This window comes from Xyrauchen texanus, chromosome 22, assembly GCF_025860055.1.
Source record: "Xyrauchen texanus isolate HMW12.3.18 chromosome 22, RBS_HiC_50CHRs, whole genome shotgun sequence".
NCBI classification, from domain to species: Eukaryota; Metazoa; Chordata; class Actinopteri; order Cypriniformes; family Catostomidae; genus Xyrauchen; species Xyrauchen texanus.
The window spans coordinates 23458303-23480032 of record NC_068297.1 but is presented as its reverse complement, the minus strand read 5'-3'; the positions used below and the strand labels follow the sequence as shown (position 1 = coordinate 23480032).

At 38.2% G+C, this 21730-nt stretch overlaps 1 protein-coding gene across 4 annotated transcripts in view; it reads left to right on the top strand.

Annotated features, from left to right (window-relative positions):
* LOC127662490 (prospero homeobox protein 1-like) overlaps positions 1-21374 on the top strand; it is a 38256-nt gene extending 16882 nt beyond the window's left edge. For all 4 annotated transcript variants that reach the window (XM_052153682.1, XM_052153680.1, XM_052153681.1 and 1 more), the window contains exon 5: positions 17283-21374. In XM_052153682.1, coding sequence (XP_052009642.1) covers positions 17283-17468 — 186 coding nt within the window. In that variant the 3' untranslated portion in view covers positions 17469-21374. The remainder of the gene's footprint in view (positions 1-17282) is intronic.
* Positions 21375-21730: the final 356 nt, after the last annotated feature.

The following is a 21730-nucleotide window of genomic DNA, read 5'->3' as shown; positions in this document are numbered from 1 at the left end:
TCCATGCAAGGAAAACTCAATCTTTAATGCAAATTTCAGTGAGAAAGCCGGCACGATCTGTTCCCTTTTTTCCTGTCGGGTTGGCTTGCGTGTCTCGTCTAGCATGAGACAATATCCCACAGTAAGTACGTGCAGCAGCGAGAGGTCACACAACTTTGGTGTTTTTTTTCTTTCACCTTTTGCGGTGCAAAGGGACACTTCATGCTGAGGCTTTTTGTACTAAATTTTCTCTTCTCCACCTGTCAGACTGAGGCATGAAATTGGAACCCTCGCCGATTCAGCAAGTCGCTCTTTCTGCCAAATTTAGCATCATCAAAGTTCCACCTTGCTAGCTCCTCCTGAATGAATATACCCTCTGTTGTGCTGATCGTTTGATGTTAATCTAGTCTGTCAATGTGCACCAGTAATGTGCTTCCTCCTCCTTTGAGACTTTCTTTTTTGTAGTTAGGCCCTGTCATTTTTCTCTCTTTCCCTCTCTTTCATTCCACTTCCTTTCGCTGTTCTTGTGTCTTTCATCCTCTTCGAATGTACTCACCCCTCTCTTTCCCATTACAAACTTTTTAATGACATAATTGTCACATTGCTCATGGTGGAATGAGCAGAGGCTGTAATTAAAGGAGCTTTATTAATTGCCTTCAATCCACTTGTGCTGTGCTCACCAAGCTTGCTGTTTTCTTTCAAGTTGTTTATCCTTCATCCATCTCCTCCTCCACCGTACTGTCTAAATGCACCATCGTTTCTCTCCTAATTACTGCTCTGTTTTTCTTTGCTGGACAATGCAACAAATGAACACAATCAAGGACATTTGCATAAACAAAGCCTGAGATGTCCGAACCCTGAAAGGTTCCCAAAGCAGACGAGTTTGCTCTACTTAGTCTCTGATAAAGCTGCCAGAAATGTGTTATAAGTGTTATCTCTCAGCTAAAGGTGTTTCTGTATGTACTAACCAGACACGATCACACCTAACAGGCCTGATTAAATGCCATCTGGGAACATTATTTGTTAATCCTTCCAAGCTAAATAGAAGCATCAAAATAATATTTTTATTGGAATTGTTCATCCAAAAATGGAAGGTCTGTCATTATTTATGTCGTGGCAAACCTGTAACTTCTCGCAAATTAACTGTAATTAAATATTATGTTTGCTATAATATGAGTCTTTTGAAGAAGAACAATAAAATATTGGACATTATTCCCCCAAAAATCTTCCCCTCCGCTGCAGCTTTTAAATCAAATTTTCCTAAATGCATACTCAAACTCGTGCATAGCATTTGGTGGCAAAAGTTCGGTGACACACGAAAACCAGTTGCATTTTGGCCTCAGTGACATCAACACAAAGGGTTAAAGCATGTGCAATCAGCGCTGAATATTTCAATTAAGTTATTGTCATTCCTTTCCGTATAAACACATCTCATTTCTATGTAAATTGGCTCATAATAAATTGTGCTCAGTGGTATTTTACTGGTGCGATTAACATCGTGCTATTACCGCCCGAGGAAAGCAGGTGGTAAACTGAATTTTATCTCTTAAGATGTTTGTGTACATTTTTGACAATCATAGCAACAGTAGTTCATCAAATAATGATCAAATGATGAAGATGAGTGTTACAACCTCCAGATGTGTGGTGTAGTCAAGCGCACTTACGGCATGTTAAAAAGATAATTTAGGGTCTGGATCACATTAGTGGAGTGATCATTTTAGTCGGCTGCATCCACTGGTATATAGCGTTCCAAACCGGAAAGCAAAATCGGAAATTGCACTGTGCAAATTGCTATTGCCTGATCTGCATAATTAGTTTAGTAAATTTGCCGCTAAACCAGTGCAAACAGTGCACAATTCTTAGTGGGTTCCCCCAGAATTAAAAAAACTAAACACAAACACAAATTACTCTTCAGAGTTTCGATGGAGGGGACGATTATCAGCGCATAACAATATTTTATTCTTTCTGTGGAAAGAATATGGCTTCAGAAGGCTTATGCAGCGCACATGTTGCATTGCCTACATTTATGGTGATTTTTTTGGTGCTTTTTATTCTTTTTAGAGCCGTGGTATTTATCAGCTACCCTTTTATGGAAAATAACTGTGAGCGATTCTCCAAATTGTCTCCTGGTGTGTTTCATGAAAGAGATAACAGTATACCAGTTTGGAGCAACAATTTCTTATTTAATTTTTGGATGAACTATTCCTATAAAATCTCAAAAAAGTGGCAGAGCACTGGACAGTAAAAGGGAACAAAGAAAGTGAACACCTGTTAATTCTTGAAGCACAAAAAAGGATTGTTAGTCAAAGTGGCATTTCCTGGCCCTGCAATTGTGACATCTGGTTCTCAGAAGCCGTCTTCACACTTACTGTATCACATCACAGGCACCATTGAAGAGTTCTAAGAGGGGTGGGGTCCATGGGCTCCACTGGGATAAGGAGACATTTTTATGACAGCTCTGGGAAGGTATCATCTTTCGCCCACAAAATAGTTCAAGGCTCTTCTGTCAAACCCCCCTGAAGGTCCTCCCCCCAACTTTGCCCCAGACCTGCCTTGTCATAAGTCCTCATACCCTCCTCCCATGACCATCTGAGGAGAGCATAGAGGAGGCTCAGTCTCTCCCTCTCTTTCTTTGGTCCCTATTCCCTGTGATCTCTGAGCCTTTTTGAAAAAGTGTTGGTGGCCATACAGCCACAGCACACTCACATAGACCTCCTTTGACTTTAAGAGCTCGTCTTGGTATCTTCGAGGTATTAGGTGTCTATGCCTATTCACATATTTTATGAATGAAAGTTTGGGACTTAAGTAAATTTCCTTTATTTGCTTTCCTATTTTCCCCACTCATTTATTAGTACTTGTTTTGCTCCCTTAAAAGATTGCAAGATAGCATTATCAAAAGAATACCTGAAGATAAAGTGTGTAATTTCTACACCATAAAATTTGTAATAAAATTTATTACATGGTGTCCCGATTAATTAATCGCGATTAATCACATTTAATCGCATATACAAATATATGCTGAGAAAGCCCTCATATAACAATAACTCAGTATATAATGATTGTACATATTTATATCAATATATAATTATACATAGTTATCTTTAAATATTAAAATATTATATATATATATATATATATATATATATATATATATATATATATATATATATATATATATATATAAACAATATTCAGATAATTAAAATGCATTACATTCTTGTGGCAGAAGAGTTAATCATTGATACGACAATACAAAAAGCGGCTTTAGATTACAATGTATCGTTTACTACCATATTATTGATCATAAGTCAATCATTGGCATACAGTTCACAGTAATCCATTACACACGTGAATTTGTCAATCAGTTGGAGATTTATTATGAGGGCTTGTTTAAGGGCCCGTCAATTTACACCTGCGTCAGACATGCTTGTGTAGCTTCTCGGGTGTGTTGCGTCATAAAAATAAAATGTTTAGGTCACTATGTCAAGTTAAATATAGTTTAATACTCAATCTTCAAACACATCTTGAGATCCCTTAGATCGCATTTGCGCTCCTTCGAGTGTTTTGAACGCAAGAACGTAACGCTGGTTTGTATTGTTCTGCCTACTGAAGTGTTTTCTTCACTGTATAAACTGTGTGTTGCTGATACAGCAGAAATTTCACTTACTGCCCTCTGGAGTAAACAGGTGGTACTACAAGCTTGCATTTCTCAGGAATCTTCCTTATTATGGTCAGTGGGCTAAATTTTTTTTACGCGTTATTTTTTGTCAAATTAATCGCACTGAATTCACGTATTAAATCGACAGCCCTAATTTGAACATAAAACATTTTACACACATTACCTTTAAATATCTACAAGACAAGCACAGAATGTAAATGACACAATGTAAGACACTCTGATCAGTACCGTTCTGCCATTCAAAAAGATGAATGATCCTATATCCAACATGTCCCCCTCTTACCCAGGTTTCCCTTTTCTTTTGTTTCTTCACTAATTTTCTCATTCATGTCTGCCGCTCCTCTTGTCCATGCCTGGTATGACCTACCCCAAAGGCCTTCATTATTAATTGTCCTTTGGAGACAGGGAAAAGTTCAAAGACTGCACGGATGCTCCCTTTACTGCGACAGTCTATTGTCTAACATTCATCTCCCTTTACCCTTGTTCCAGGAGTGTATTATCTCCCCTGCCTCATGAGAAAAGAAGGTTATCAATAAGAGTGTAGAGAGCTGCCATCGTGGCTGCCAGGAGGTCCTGGCCTCCCAAGTCCACACACGACTCCCCCACAGAGGGCTAGTTTACTGTTTATCTCTGTGCTGCTAGCTTGTGCCACGCTACACTAGCACATCTTAGGAACAGGCTCTGGTTTCACTTCTTCCTCTCTCTGACCTCACACTGACCTGCGCTGTGGTCTGCCAGCTCACCTCACGCTCCCATTATAACGCAACTCATAGCTACGGACAATGCTACAAGATAACGGTGGATGTTTAAAAGAAAAATCTGTGATAACTTTAGCCTATTATTTTGGTTTTATAATAACATTGTAGCACGCTATAATTTATCAACCTCTTGTTCTTTCCGAAAAAAACGAAACATTACTAGCTATACATTTGTGCTTGAAGGGAATTACAACAAAGGAATTTACTTCAGTAGATACTGGTGGATATCTACAAGGCCACCTAGCTTATGCTCATATATTTCTCCAATCATTTCCAGTTTAGATTTAAAGGTGTAGTGTAATTTTTGGATGTTAAAATACTTTATCCTATCACAGCGTAGTATGCAGAGACAATTAAATGTAAGAAATTCATAGGTCGATTCCTCTGTAAAATGTGCTATTTCTGCACAGTTATATTCAAGGTTTTTGTGCAATCGAGCAACAGTCTTGACACAATGCAAAATCAAATATTTGAAGGAAGAAGGTCAAATTTGCCGGATTAAACACAAAGCAGTAGTCACCTTTGTTTTCCAGTGAATGTGAACCACCAGAGAGTTGTGGTGCACTTTATTATAGTCTGTTAGTCCAACTTTGCAAAAATCGAACTAGTACATATTCTACTCGGACAAAAGCATCTGCATGACATTATTGTTTGAGTCTGACATAAATCATACATTTAAAGTGCATGTAAATGTATGACAGTGGCTCTGTTGCTGTTAAATATTGCTCTGTTTGTATGAGCTCCAAACCACCTTCACACAGCAACATTGTCTAAACTAATGGTGTGAGTTTATGTTGAGACTACAACTGTTAACACAATCCATGGCAGATGGGGGAGCATTTAGGAAATCCTGTTTGAAACATTAACTATTTTTGCAACAAACAATTAAACACTTTATATTACACTAATGTAGCAGAAATAAATTGCACACTTCGAAATTAATAATGCTTCAATTACGTAAGATTTTAATCTTTTGTGAAAATTTTAAGCAGATGTTCCAATAGCAAAAGTAAATAAATGTCCTCTCAGATGAAACATCTAAGTGGTGAATGAAACTGGAGAGAAGCCTCAAAGACATAGTCTGACTTGCTGCCCCATTGTATGGCAAGCTCACATGCAGCTGGGATGGCACCCCTCACAATAAGTGTTCTGTGGTGATCCCTGAGCCTGTCATGTGATATCGAGAGTCACTCTGGTCAGATGATGCAGACTATTGTCTTCAAGGGCTCTTGGGTCACAATCATCTTCCTCTGTCTAATTAGATCATACTGTCTTATGGACTGACACTTACAATCACAACACTTATTTTACTGTAAAAACCACTGTGCAATCTAGAAGTGGAGTCTATTTGTAGAAATATTTTGACCAAAAAAACAAATTGTCAAATAAAAAATTTAAACATTAGAACAATTGAAAAAATAATATTACAGTTTTTAAAAAATACTAATAGTATACTTTCATTATTTGACAATGAGTAATATAACCTCCATTTGTTTAGCATTGCGCCATGAAATTTAAAAGGCTCATATTGCATATATTCAGTTTTGAATCAATTCATCATTGAAGTGCTGATTGATAGGACACTATAATGTGTTTCCTCTTTTTCACTACCACTTTGCTATAAATGTCACGCTCAGCAGCTCGCTGTCACACTGAACTGTCCCCAGCCGAACATAATAGAGGTCTATGAAAACAAACTCCCATCATATTAGCTTAGTTATTACGATGCTTCACGTCAGAGGAGCCCCAGTAATCTAGTTATAGGACAACACTTGGCTTCTGTTCCCACTGCGCCAACCGACAGAATAAGCCTTCACACTCGTTATGTCTTAATCGAATGCACTAAGATGCACTTTAGGCAATCTTTTAACATTAGACATGCTATGTTTAACATTAATCATGTTTGAAATAGGCCTAATAGTTCTCCTGGAGATGAAAAATCTTCCCATTTGAGGAGATAACGTTCCATGTTATCTGTAGGTTTATTCCCATTTCTCTGTTGATGAGATCACTAGCAGGGGCTGTGTGATTTCTTCTCATGCTGCTCTTGTGGGAACTGAACTTCCTCGGCATGTTGGTTAATCATTAGTGGAGGTGACCTGGAGAAATGTACAGTACAACACATTACATTCAATGGCCTTCACTGTACATTGCAAGGAACAGCATAATCAGTGCCATCGAAATTGCATTACAAAAGTCTTTTCCACTGTTCATTAATATCACAAAGAGCAATAAGAAGTTGTAGTTAATTGCATATTCAATGCACATTTTAAATTAATTCTATATATTTTTTTACTCTTATTGTCTGGTCATGGCAGTTCAAAGGGACTTAAAGCCAAACTGCTGTAGGCACCCTATATTCCCTATTACTCAGAGAAACAGAAAAAGATAATAAATAAGTGTGTGTGATGCTTTCAGGCAATGTTTTTTTCTAGGCTCAATGACTTATTAATGGTCACTAAGTTGCACAGAGGGATCTCTGAGCTCTGTAGACTTCAGCACCAGCCAAAGGAAACTATTAAACATCCAAGCTTTGTTCAGAAATCATCACAACATAAATCATTAATTTGATTTCATTAAAGAACATCTTGGAAGAAAGTACTGCCAAAGGGGTATTTTTGGACTAAGTACACAGAATGAACTTGACCGTGTTTCACTAACAAGCATCATATGCTTCCTGCCCTAAAGTGTGACATTGTGGTGCTGAATATCCACTTCCTTTAATTGCCTCTCAGCTTTAAGTGGTGGCTGCCATGGGCTGGAATTTTGTTGTCATGAAGGGACCTGTGACAGAACATAAACAGTTCTTTAAGTAGTTCCTAAAGGGCCTGCTAGCTCACTAGAACTCCTTCCTCCTAAAGATAAGTTTCCAGAGTGGCATAATCTGAGAAAAGCCTGCCAGTGTGTGTCTTTATAGCTCTCTACAAATAGCTCATGATGGAAAGTTCTTTGACGGACACGATGGGCTTCCTTTATTCGCCCAGGCTCTATCCATGTTCTCCCATGTCACCTTGTGTGCAGTCTGCTCAGTGACACTACTTGTGATTATGTCATTATTTTGCTCCAGGGGGTTCGAACACATCTGTAGTACTCGTGCATGTCTTTCTCCAAACCCTGGCATGTCTCCCAACCACCACCCTGTCTGTCTCTCCCTCCCTCTTCTTTTCATTAGTCTCGGTGCCAGATCCTTTCTTCAGCCAGACAAGAAAGATCCAACTCCAAGCTGCCTTTCTCCTCCTCCTGCCTGCTCCCGTCCTAAGGCCATTCTGCCCTCCTTATCCCTCCTCCCTCTTCTCCAGATGTCCCTCTTTCTCTCTTTCTCTCCCTCAAACACTCTCTTCTTTCATGGGGTTCAACTGCAATTTGAGACAAATGACTTCATAACCTTAAGCCCAAGCAGACCTGAGCCCAGACCCTCCTCTAGGTCAGAGACCTACTGCCCCTGAATTTGAAGTGCACATGTCATTGTGGCATTGTTTGCATTAGTAAACGCAATGATATAGACATAGTCAGGGTAGACGCTATATTTAATATTACGTTAAAATGAAAGCAAGGCTGTGAGGAATAGACATGTAGTCTGTTCAGTAGATTATACAGTCTTAGGCGCCATTTACACAAAATGCTTTCAAGCATTTAAAACAGCTAAAAAGAGTGAAACATAATGGAATAAACCCCATAGGTCTCAAAGTTTTTAAAAGTTGAGCTGAAATAACTTAAAAAAAGACACTACAAAACAGCATTGCACAGTGGAAGATGTCCATCTAGTTCATGTTTATATTGAAAAACTTTTAAAACCAGTGCAGACAAACATAAGAATGTGTCCTCTTAAATTCCTGGCAGATGCGGATAGTAACACACTACATTTAGTCCGTTACATTTACTTGAGTACATTTTTGGAGAAAATACTTATACTCAAGTCAATTTCCATTCGTTACTTTACTGGTTTTAATTAAATACTTTTTATAAATGCATAATTTATTGAGACATTTTTGAATGGGACTTTTATGACAGCTAAAATTTACAGCTGCGCTCTGTCACTCGAATCCAGTTCATGACTGCAGCAGCAGCAAGCGCACCAAACAAACTCTGTCATCACACAATGCCTTCATTTAACCCCCAATACAAGCAGATATTACAGCTCCAACTTAAGAAAACTCGTTGTGGTGAGTTTGGCGATTGTGATAACGTGAGCTTGTCGGTGTTGTGGTGATGATCATTTTCGGGGTGATTCTGTAACTGTGGGCTCTCGTAACCTCGGTTTCTAAGCATACATTTTATATCAGTGCTGAAATATATCAGTGCCTACTGTATAAATCCATATAGACATCTGCGTTAAGTGTAAATGCCTTTTGATTTGCCTATCGCGTGCATGCGTGACTACTGGAGCGCATCTCTGTGCGTGCACACTGCACAGCATCTTTGCGTTTGACAGATGCGGCGCATTTTTCTCATGGACAACAGAGAACTTCTGAACTTAAATAATCCTACCATGCTTCCAAATACAGAGATAAGATGCAGTTTACCCTTACTGTACAGAACTAATTATCTAAATTCTTTCTACACTGAAAATATTGTAACTGAACAAAGAATCAATTCAGGACTTTAAAAGCTGTGAAATATCAGAGGTAGCCATTAATAATGCATTATATAAGATTGGTCCTGTGCAATATTGTTCAAGTTTTTCTCTGTAATAATTACTATTAACTGGTTTCCAAACTTCTCTTCTAATTGACAGATTTGTCCAAATCTGACAAACGTCCTTAAAGCGATAGTTCAACCATAAATTAATGTTCTGTCATTATTTTCCCACCCTCATGTTGTTCCAAACCTGTGTGACTTTCTGTATATTGTGGAACCAAAAAGATGTTGGGCAGAATGTTAGAGACTTACAGTCTTAGTCACCATTCTAGAAAAAAACATGCAATGAAAGTAAATGGTAACTGAGGATAACATTCAGTCTGACCCCTTAATTGTCAGTCATACAGGTTTGGAACAACATGAGGGTGAAAGATGAAATTATTTCCAATAATAATAATAGTATTGCACTTATTTAGGTGGCAAATAAGACTAAGCATAATCAAAGTTCGTGATTAATAAGCTTGTTTCGTGTTTGTTTTCTGTGGAAAAACAAACCACCGAATGACCTTATTAAAGGTGAGTGCAAATATAGCTGCTCACACTATGTGCCAGTGTGCCTTGAGAAATGGGCATATGGTGCTTGCTCAAAGTTTTCTTAAGTATGAAAAATAGTTTTCATCAAGGCCAGTGCAGAATCAGCAGCAGCGTGCGTATGTTTGTCCAGCACTTGCAGTGAGAACCTGCACCGTGCTTCAAGGTTGCCGGGACAGTTCGTGAGGCTCAGTTGCATCACAGTGGCTTTTGAAAGAATCTTTATCAGAGAGGGAAACATGCAATCTGTTTGCCTGATTGACACTCCAGCCAAGAGTTTATCAAACTGCAAGGTTTTACATTCTATGTGCTATTGATTAGCTGGAGCTGAATGTCTAGTGTTCAGTTAAATGTTTCTTGTTTAATGAGATGTTGTTCTTTTAAGTTCAGTCTAGTACCTTGACTCTAGGCAAGCAATGATAGAGGGAGAAACTTTGAGGGAGTGAGTGAGCGGGTGGGTGGCGAGTGGGGTGGACTCTTATCCTTTCAACCCCCTGGCCTTGAGACTTATTTTTTCTCTGTCAATCCATTATCTCTTGAAAAAACTCAACCTTCTGCACTGCCTTCTTGCCTGTAGATATTTAGATGTCTAATTATTACTCCCACACACAATGTAAGTTAATTTCTGAAATATTTATGAAAAAAATAAATATTTATTACTGGCTATTTATTATTATTATATATAAAAACAGATGACACAAAATTATAATGTTTTATTGTGTAATACATTGTAAATGCCCAAATTCCTTTACAAATGGGACATTTTAGTGGCCACACTTGTAGAAAAAAGGAAGTGTTCATTTCGCAGATTTAAAACTTAAGGTCGAGATGGGGAAATTGCAAATATAATAAGTATTCTTAATCAGTGCATATTAGTCAATTTACTTTAAAGGTTTAGTTCACCCAAATATTTAAATTCTCTCAGAATTTACTCACCCTTATGCCACCCCAGATGTGTATGATTTTCTTTCCTCTGCAGAACACAAATGAAGATTTTTAGAAAAATATTTCAGCTCTGTAGGTCCATACAATGCAATTGAAAGGGTGCCAACATTTTTAAGCTCCAAAATCCACGTAAAAAGCTCAAATCCATGTGTTCAGACACTATATGGTAGGTGTGGGTGAGAAACAGATCAATATTTAAGTCCTTTTGAGACATATATTCTCCTCCCTGCCCATTAGGGGCGATATGCACGAATACTGTGAATCACCAAAAACAGAAGGAGAAAGTGAAGGAAAAATTACTTAAATATTGATCCTTTTCTCACCCACACTAATCATATTGCTTCAGAAGATTTGGATTTAACCACCAGAGTCGTCTGGATTACCTTTATGTTGCCCATATGTGGAATTTGGAGCTTAAAAATGTTGGCACACATTCACTTGCATTGTATGGACCTACAGAGCTAAGATATTCTTCTATCGTTATTTGAGTTCAGCAGATGAAGTAAAATAAAATGAAAGTCACACACATCTGGGATGGCATGAGGGTAAGTACATTTTTTGGTTAACTATTCTTTTAAGGTCAAACATTATCAAGAATAACGCTGGATCATGAACACTGAAACTATATTAGACTTGTGAAGTACTTTTGCTCTTAGACAATCTCTGAGAAAACTTACTAGCCTGCAGGTGAATTTATCACCTTTGACTTGATGGCTTGGCCTGAGCAAATACAAGCAGTGAGATACAGCAGATCCAAACAGAGCCAAATATCAAATAGGAGCCGCAATGAAAGGGAAAGTAGACTCTTCCCCTTTAATGATTAACTCAGGTGAGGAAACCAGGACTTTCCTCCCAAGAAAAAACTCCAAGCAGGGACACAGTCAACAAGGGCTTTCAGTTCCCCACGCTTGTGGCCTTGTGAGATACAAAAGTTTCACAAACCATGTCTTCTCTGCTGCACTTGTCCATGACATTTCCCACACACATATTCACTCACCCCTCCTTCCCCTACCCATCCAGTCCTTGATTTGTATGGCAGTTATCAGGAGGTAAGTCTCTCCTCAATCAATATTTGCCCAACAAACAGAGTAGATTTGGGGCAGTTTGTTTAGAAGGTCCAAGTGCACACACAGTGGGGTGAATGAATGCTGGTTGAAGTACCGGGGCCGCTGATCATGACTACTCTACACGTCTCTCAATTTGGCCCCCTCACTTTCACCTCTTGTCTTGTGTTACTCAGCGGAGGGGAGATATAATATCCATCTTTTCATAAGACGGTCTCTCTATCCTCTCATCTTTGGCAACAGTAGAGTTTAAGGTGCAGTCCTACCAGAAAACAGATCAAGCTGTGGGACAGGAACCGGTTACTCATAAAAATACTCAAATAAAAGCAATCATGATAGAAAAACTCCTTAAGGGTTTTTTAGTGATGCATAGGCCACAGGTTCAAATGTATGACCAATGCAAATTAGATTTTTGTTATTATGTGTCTTCTAAACTCAGTCTTAATGGGGACATTTTATGCCCCTTTTTACTCAATGTAATATAAGTCTCAGGTGTCCCCAGAATGTGTCTGTCAAGTTTCAGCTCAAAATACCTCACAGATCATTTATTCTACCATGCCGTTATACCCCTGTGTTGTAGCCCTGTTCCAAACAGGCTGTTTTAGTGTCTGTAGCTTTAAATGCAAAGGAGCTGGAAGTGGACTGTGCCTTTCCTGCTGGTGCCATGTAAACCCTGGTGACAACAATGCAGGTGAAATTAAACTGTTAAAAATGTATACACACTAAGTCAAATATCTTACTGTATTGTGCATAACAAAGGTCGAGTTATGAAATATGAAAAGCAGCTATAGTTGTATACAGCTATAGTCGAAAATACCACTATCGTTTCATAGTCGTTTTTGAAATACTGACCTGTTTTATTACACAGAAAATCTTGATAGCATGACCACTCAAGCGGAACTGTGGAGGATGCCAATCAGTTTATATCATAACCGAAACAGAGCTACAGCTTCATTGTTATGGAATAAGGTAGTTAGGGACTAGTTGCTATGTTACACAAAATGTTTTCACAACAGGCGGTTTTCACGCAACATTCAAACAAGCATGTTTAGAAAACCAAAGTATTTGGTTTTATAAAATATTATTTTATAAAAAGTATTATTTTATAAAAATATAAAGTACGAAACGTATGACTTGCAAATCTGAAGTTGGGTCACGGAGAGTTTTTGTCGATCCATCCTTGATCCTTAGCTTTGAAGCAAATCCAGCCTTGTGTTGACCATGGTTGATGAAGTAGTCCGAGTTAGCACAAGCGACTCTAGCGAGGAGATAAATATGGCGGACTTTGCGATGCTCGCTCTGGTTTTACTAAGGGCAGATCTAAGCTACTCCGGTGGATCTCTTCGTGGGCGGTACCTTTCCCCTTTTGACATCATAAGGGGCTGCATGAATGGCTCATTCGGAGACACTGTTTTATTGATGGGATAAGGATAGAAACGCGGGATGGTCTTTTACCATATTTTGTGGTTGTCTACACACACTGGGGACACACAATTATGTAAAAAAAATTGCATAATATGTCCCCTTTAAGGGGATACACCCAAAAATAAAATGTTGTCATCACATACTACCTTAAAATGAGCCTTACATTTCACTTTGTGTTCCATAAAAGAAAGAAAGTTTGTAAAGAGTTTGGAACAAAATGGGGTGAGTAAATTATGACCGAATTGTCTCTTTAGTCATTTACATTGTTGCATTAACATTATGATATTCATTTTACACATTAACACAGATCACAAAGTGATGGTCGGAACTTGGAACTGCTGGAAGTAATTAAGCAATCACTTACACTTTCGCACTTTCACATCATTCAGAGCCAAGAACCGAAACGATGTGTAACAGCAAACACAAAACACAGCAGTCACCAATACGTGTAGTGTTTCCTTTATTAGTTATAATTTTCTCAGAGGGCACTGCGAACCATTTAAACCATTCTCTCGATATTTTTCCCTCAACCTGACTGAATCAGGAGTCCTAAAGAAGGCATATGAAATATTGATGTGGAATTGTCTGCCGTGCAATTCAGCTGTGTTTACCGCACAGCAGAGCGGCCTTAGAGGCTTAGCCTACACAATAGCCGTAACAAAAGAACAACAGCTGATCCATGTGAGGCGAGAAGGTGACAAAACAGTTAAAGCATGCTGCTGGCTATGGGCAAGCAGTCAGCAGATGCAGACAAAAGGGTTTGTGACAAGAATAACTCTCCCTCACCCTCTCTCTCTTTTCCTCTCTCAGTCTCTCTCTCTCTCTCTCTCTCTCTCTCTATCCATCTCTCTCTCTTTCCATCTCTCTCTTTCCAAGGCAAGCAGTCAAGAGGATCCAAAATACCAATACCCTTTTCTCCTTGACATTGTCTTCTTCCCCAGTCAGCATTTTACTGCCCTTTTATGGTTAAAAAAAAACTATTTGTTGGAGAAATTCCTCACAGGAATATTCTTAGCAATGCTGCACTCCTGGGCATTACCCTATGTTAAAGTAATTGACAATGCAAAGGAAGCAAATTTTGACTTGAAAATGTCCTGGGTTACAAACTATTATAGATCTTGAGAGGAACGCATCCTTCCCAATATTCAGATTGGGATTTGATCAATATAAGCATTTGGTCCCCGCATTCTTGAAAATTAGCTTTCATCCTTGATTGTATCTCAGCCAAAAATTCGAAATGATATCTAGCTATAAAATCTTCATATTAGCAATAAACAGGTGTGCACACCTAAACTGAGAAAGGTACCCTTCTTGCTTTGTTTCCTTCTTTCCACTTTCAACATTATTCAGTTGTTTTCCAGAGAGCTGCTGGCCATTGTAGAAGTGGGCAGGAGACTTAAAAATGGTAAAAAAAAATGGGGGAAAGTGTATGTTGAGTGTTGGGGTGTTGGGAGAGGTTGGGTATCTATAACCTTTGTAATCTCCCCTCCCTCTCTTCTCTTTTTCTTTCTCACCCCCTCCATTCCATGTGACATTCATTCATCAGCCAAGTGCATTTGGCAAGCCCTTCGCCTATGAGCGCCGTCCCAGTGACCACTAACCTTGGTATGTCCTGACACTCATGATGAGTATCTGCAGGACACAGAAGGCAAGCAGGCTGCTATGTCAGGCCTTTATTGTGTACTGCCGAGGCTGGGGACAGTCAGCATAATCAAACAAATGACCCCTGAAGGCTGTGCCCCTCGGGGAGGGAGAAGGAGAAGGAGACAGAGCTCTGGCCAAAAGCACTTGGGCAGGATTTTTTTTTTATCTCCTCTTCTCTTCCCCCTCCCTCCCTATGATCTTGCCCCAGGAGAAGGAGTGGAGGAGGGGAGAAATTACTGTACTGCACTGTACAAAAATGTCACCCGTTTGAGACAGACAGAGTTTGAGCACAGCATAAAAGGGAGGTTTAGCTAATCAAGTCATTAGCTACACTCTGGTGAATCATAACATCTAGTTTAACCACCATTTATAAGTTCTGTATTTATAGCCACACTATAATTTAATGCTGCATCACAACCAGAAGTCAGGCACTGGTGATTGTGGCAGCAGTGTAAAACATCTTAAGCATACACACCGGTCAAAGCTTTCCAGACAAGGCTATGCCTTTGATGACAATATATTTAACACACTTAATGGAAAAAAGGGAGCTGGTATGGTGTGGGTCAAATGGACAAGATTCTTTGTCCAGACAACTGCACACCTTGCAGGGCCTTTGAGGAGCAGTCAGAGTCTGATTGATAGTACTGACGCCAAACTATTCGCTGATCCCAATCCACGTGAGAGGGCTGCATTGATAAAACCAGCTACAGTACTTTAACCTTGCAGGGTAGGATAAATAATGTATGGTGTTAGAAGCAATCAAAGTAAAAACAAGTTAAAGCACCTACACACTAGAGTTTATGCTGTGTCAGAGAACAAGATCCATTGATTTCAAAGGGGATGATGTATCGCAAGGACGTGGAGGAAAAAAGCAAGGATTTGTGAAAGTGACACTCCATCACATGACCAAAACTTGAGAAAATGTAACTTTTGCTGCAAGTCACTGTTATGTAAGCTTGTGTTAACTACAGGTTGTACAGATAAGTTGACAAGCCATTAAGTCAGTTAGTTCTGCCACTAGTCGACGATGTGTTGGGTCTAAGCGGACTACTCTTGGATAACATGATTTTAGTTGCACTTGTTCCACTGGGTGATGAGAGTGCAACCGCACATATACCATATACCTTGGGTGGCTAGTCGACTAGTAAAAATGCTTATACTGTATGTGCAAGCTCTAGCATTAGAAAGTCTCAGAAAGGCCGGATGAGTTGTGCTTTTGGGAATCCAATTTGCTGTATGACTCTTAGTGCTATGGTAACATTTGAATGTGAAATTTTCAAGAGGAAGAAATTTTCAAGAGGAAGAAATTTTCGTATTTGTCCCCCTACAGAACATTTGTGGTTTTTGTGTCTGTTTCTGCTAGTATGCAGGCCTACTTCCCCATCTGTGTTTGACTGTGTGGGTGTTAGTGAGTGAGTGTGGCACAATAAGCTACCATCTCTGGGAAGTGTCTTGTCTAGCTCTAAGGGAGGTTACTTAGTTTTTGCTTGGCTAATCATCTCAATATTATTAGCAGAGAGGGACTGTCATTGGTGCTAAAGAGATCACACGGCTCATCTACAGTATGCCCCCGGTCTTGGCACTCTTTCACAAAACAATGCTGGAGAGAATGTGTTCTGATTGTAGAGAGCATCTCCTCAAAACTGCACTCTTAACTACCTGATTGCTTTGCGGGCATTCAGGGGTTAGAGGTACAGACCTTGTCCCAGAGCACTTATAAGATTTGCTATGAACAAGGCACATGGGCAAGCCAATGCATTCTCTGTTAAGTAAGAAAGTCACTCTGACTTTGGTTTTTAACTTATATTTCAGATGGTGAAACCATGTGATTGTTACAGAATCTGTTAAGCAGCAAAGTAGAATTTAGAATTATATTAGCCACTGTCAGTACCAGAAGCAAATTCTTCCCTATGTAGAAGTGGAAGCATAATAAGAGAAAAGGCATTTTATGAGACGTTGCTAACAATCTTGTGTCAAACAAGGGGAAGTCAACAAATGATGTTTCGTTCCTTCTAGGAAGTAGTCTATAAAAGAGGAACAGCTCAGGTAATGTTTAACCCAATGAGTTCCTCTTGGTTACCTGTGAATTTTGCCAGGTTTTAAAATCCTAAAACACTATTCAATGAGAGGTGGTGTTGTGCGATGGGTGGCCTGACTCATTTCAATGCAAACAGAAATGTCTTGTTTTTTCACCTTTTTTACTGTAACCATGCAAGTAACCATAAAAGTAGCATTTTTTTAAACAGGTCAATGCAAGTCTCCCAAGACAATTGATATACGTTTTACTTCCACTCTATGATGGGTATTCAGGTCAGCACCACTAGAATGGCACTAGTTTCTGCAACTGAAACAAAGAGGAATTAGTGTAGTGATGATGTTTAAGGCTTTTCAGTGTGTCCCCCCAGACTTGGCAGCCCGATACTCCCCTACATGTATTCTGCCAGTAGGGCTTCAGGCTCTTGGAGTGCCTTATTCCCCTGTCTTGTTTGAGCCTCAGTGCCAGCCCTTATTTTTCTTTTCTGTTCTTTTCTTTTCTTTTTCCTTTCTTTTCTTAAATAAAGACTTGGCATTGAAATATAATATGTTTATTATTATCATTGTCTCCTTGTGTATCAGCAGGTTCCGGAGCGATTCCTGGAAGTGGCACAGATCACGTTACGGGAGTTTTTCAATGCCATTGTGGCAGGCAAAGATGTTGATCCTTCCTGGAAGAAGGCCATTTACAAGGTCATCTGCAAGCTGGACAGTGAGGTCCCAGACATTTTCAAATCTCCCAATTGTCTGCAGGAGCTTCTGCATGAGTAGAGATTTAATTTGCTTACCAGTATCTACATCCCTTCTTTTCCTGAATCTTTACGAAGTAAGAGGTAGCATTCCTATTTTTAAGTCCCAGCTACTTTTGAACGACTTAGCTGTTAATTTTTTTGTGCTTCTTTTTGAGAAAGTATATAAAATTCTTGATTGTTTTGACTGTATTAAATCCCTTCCCCCTTTTTCCTGCCTTTAAAATGGGCATTACTATGTTTACCACATGATGGTTAACAAATGGAACTGACACCCTAAATTTCTCTCTTTTATTGGTCATTTTGTTGAGGGTTTTGTTTTATCCAAGGATGTTTGCAATGTGTGATGGTTTTACTTTTGCTGAATAAGACTTGCATTTGTAGCTTGTATAGCTGTAATTATTATTTATGATTAATATAATTATTACCATTAATGTTATTAATGCTTGCTTCAACAACAAAAAAAAGGAAGAAAGGACAATACAAAAAAATGACATATGGTATTCTTGTTTCTCATGGCAATGCTACATAAAATATTTTATTCTTTGGACAAAAAAAGAATAATAATAATGATAATAAAGAGGGATATACATTTTTTATGTGGGAAATTCATATATATATATATATATATATATATATGTTATTCTTGAAAGGAACAGCATTAACTGTTTTTTGGTTTAGCTGTTCTTCTATGCTGGCAAGGGTCCAATGTTCTTGTGTTTTGTGTCCACATTGATAGCACTGGCTCTGGGGAGGGAGGCCTACTCGTAGGTTTTTTCCTTGATGGAGCAGCCTCTCCTGTAACTAAGCAACATGGCCATTTCATACTGGGGCAAGCCAGTTCGGCACAAAAAAGATGGACGCCTTCCCACTGAGAAACCATTCTTTCTCATAAAAAGCACACTGTCACAACTGCTCATATAATCACACACACACAAACACATACCAAAATAAACATCCCTCTCATATATACACTCTAATTCACAAACATTCACTCAGTCAAACGTGTGCTCTAGGGTGTCAAGACAAGAGAAATGTTGTTGTTGATTTTGTCCACCTACTTGCTGGGAACACCTCTATAATTGGACTGTAAATCTGGGATACTATCTAAAGTTTGGTTTACACAATAGCCATTTTGACTGAGAACAATTTGAGCATTAGCAAAGATTTTAATAAAAAAAAACAACTTTCTACTTACAGGATTGTTCAAAGTTTATTTGTTAGAAATGTTCAGATTTGCTTAATATTTACAATCATCCAATTAAGCTATGACAGTGTACAGTTTATCAGTAGAGAAAATGTCATGACTTTATTTGTTGATTTAAATTGTACATGTATATGTATCATATTTAGTTCTTTGATTTGTAGTTGTCTCCACATGCTTTTGAAAAAAATCCTCAGTAAAGGGAATCTAATTATAGTAGTTAAGCCTGCTATGGAATCTATGTAATGTACCTAGTTACATGTCCCAGAAACAATTAGTCTGCCAAATAACAGTTTATGCTTAGAGTCCACAAAAAGAAAGACAGCCTTCAGACTCTTTGTGCATCCATCCCTAGTTCATAAATAAGAGACAGCAATAGAGGGCAAGGACTGGACATGTGATATACTCTGGAAGCCTGTGCCGTTTGCATTGGCAAATCCAGCTGATGAATTAAAACGCAGGCCGGCAATTATTGTCAGCACAATGCCTTAAAAAACCTGCTGACTTCTAGATTAATGGGCACAAAAGAGCATGAGGTGCTGTCATTCTGTCGCCAGGGCTGGCATCATCCACAGCCCGCGGACAACGCACAAAACGCCACTCTATTCACTATGCATTGTAAAGGTGAAAAAACAAAACAAAGTTAGGAGTTAAAAAGGAAGCGTTTTGGCCCTTTTCAATTCTCAAGTCTCTTGCAAGGCTGTGCTAACGTATGTTCTCCTTTACATATTCAGTTGTTGCGGTGTAAATCTCTATACAATCAGGCATTGTGTACTTTACACACTTAATAAATATGATAATTGACTGTGCAATTTTTTTTCCAAAAGATTTGATAACCTAAAATGTAATAGAAATACAGTCATTTGACTCATATGTGTTGAAGTAAAATATAAAACACAAAAGAAAATATATCACAAATTGAAATAGCAAGATATATTTTCTAGATATAAAATAAATAAATAACCTCAGCTGTATGTTCTTGGTAATTATCTACATACAGAGACCTTTGACAGCCTTTTTGAAGAAACAATGTGTTTTTTAAGAATGACATTAAAGTTCCCTAAAAATCGGATATAATTTAAACCATTTAAAGTAGCTCAGAGAAAATATGTCCGCATAAGATATTGACAGACATCAGCGTGTCTGTGTGTGCTTGTGCTTGTGCATGTGCGTGTTCACAGCAAGTTTGTGAACACATGCATGATAGAACTTTAGTTTTAGCTCCCCGTTTCTGATTTTTGTTATTTTATCAATTGTTTCCTTTTTAAAAGTTTATTTTATTTGTGTTTATCACTGTACTGCAATTTTGAAGGAAACCAGAGGCAGAATACGTTCAACATCTCAACTCTTTATTCATGTTATTGCTGTTGTACCTCTAGAAGTGTTACGATGTTTTAAGTGTTTTGAGTGGTGAAGTTTGGTTGTTAATATTTTTACACCCCTTCATCTCACCACCACCACTTCAGGGTTGCCCATCAAAGGTGTTCACGATCAGCCTACATTAATTTGAGAATAGAAATTAGAAGAATTTGTTTGCATCGTTTCACATGGTCATTTGATGTGTTGCGTTGTTTTAGTCTAAAATCATAAATGTAGATGATGTGTACATTTCGCACTCCATTAAGGTCAATTGTTCGGGACACTTGAGTTTCAAAAAGAATGCCAAGTCTCTGAATAACCTTGATTCTTGTTTGGGTATACAGTACACTTTCATCTCACTTGTGCTGCACTATTGGGCTTTTACCTTCTACATATTTGGAGAAACTTTTTAGTTGTTTTCATGAAATAAAAAATGTTATGTGGTGATCACAAATCTGTAAAAATCTGAATTTATTGCCAAACACTGTTTGGGACTGTTTTTTATAACAAAAAAAGACATGTTACAAAGAGAAAGAAAGACACTTTGTATATGATTATATTTCTGGGAGGGGGACAATTATTTGTACTGAATGCAATGTGTTGTACAAGATTCTTGACTCTTTGTAGATTTGATGCTATATTTATGAGGTGTGTGCTCCCTGAAGGGTTTTAAACATGACTTCACTAGACATATATGTAAATATGAACAGAAAATAAAAAACACTGCCTTTCTATGATTTAGCAATATGATGTAAATAGCATTGTTATGCTTTTTTGTATGAGAGAATTCTTTGATTATAGTATGGTAATTTCAGCTGATACTGTTACAATTTTCTTTGATACGTTTTGATGGATACTCATGACTTAATTGATCTGTTCACATACATTGTTAACGGGTTAGCATTGTGGATTTTGTTGTCAATTTGTCATGCCGAATTTTCATAATTTATTGGTTTAATTTATCATAATTTATTTGGTGATTGTGTACAATTGTGGTATTTCTGGGGATGTACTGTAATACTATTTGGCAGAACGAGACAACATAATGCCCTCATAAGCTCCTTAACTCTCTAGAGACATAAAGAGACACTTATGTCTTGGTAGCCATTGTAATTTCAGAAACTGTAGTCAGATGCTTGATGAAAAAAAGGAAAGAAAATATTGCTCAACAAAACTTTTATTCTATTTTGTTTGGAAGGTGAATTATTTTATTTTTTTTTCCTAATCATTTAATCAGACTTTTACCTTTGCTTTTTACCACCTACACAATACAGTAGTCAAAGTGCCTCGTGTGCCTTCCATCTCCTCAGAACTGAATGTATGTGCAGTATATATGCAAGCTTGTGCAAAATAAAAACATAAAGTCCTAGATCAGGTGTTTCCTTTTGCCCTTTGTTATCATTAAGAGCAGTGTGTTATATAGATATAAAAGAGGAGCCCAAAAAATGAAGGAAGAGAAATTCTCATTGGTGTTCTATCTATATTTTTGAAAAATCATATGCATGTAGGCCTTTTTCCCTATGCAAATCAAATTCATAATCAACCCTGTTATTTGTATGTTTCCTTATTCCTTGTCACAGGCTTAATAGGCCCACTGGCCTGGTGTGTGTTCATTTCATCAGATTTCATTGCAGTTGTTTCTCAATTAAGTTATCTTTGAGAAAAGACTTAAACGGTGCCATTTTCCACAGGCTTAATATTAGAGGTCTGAAGGAGAGATT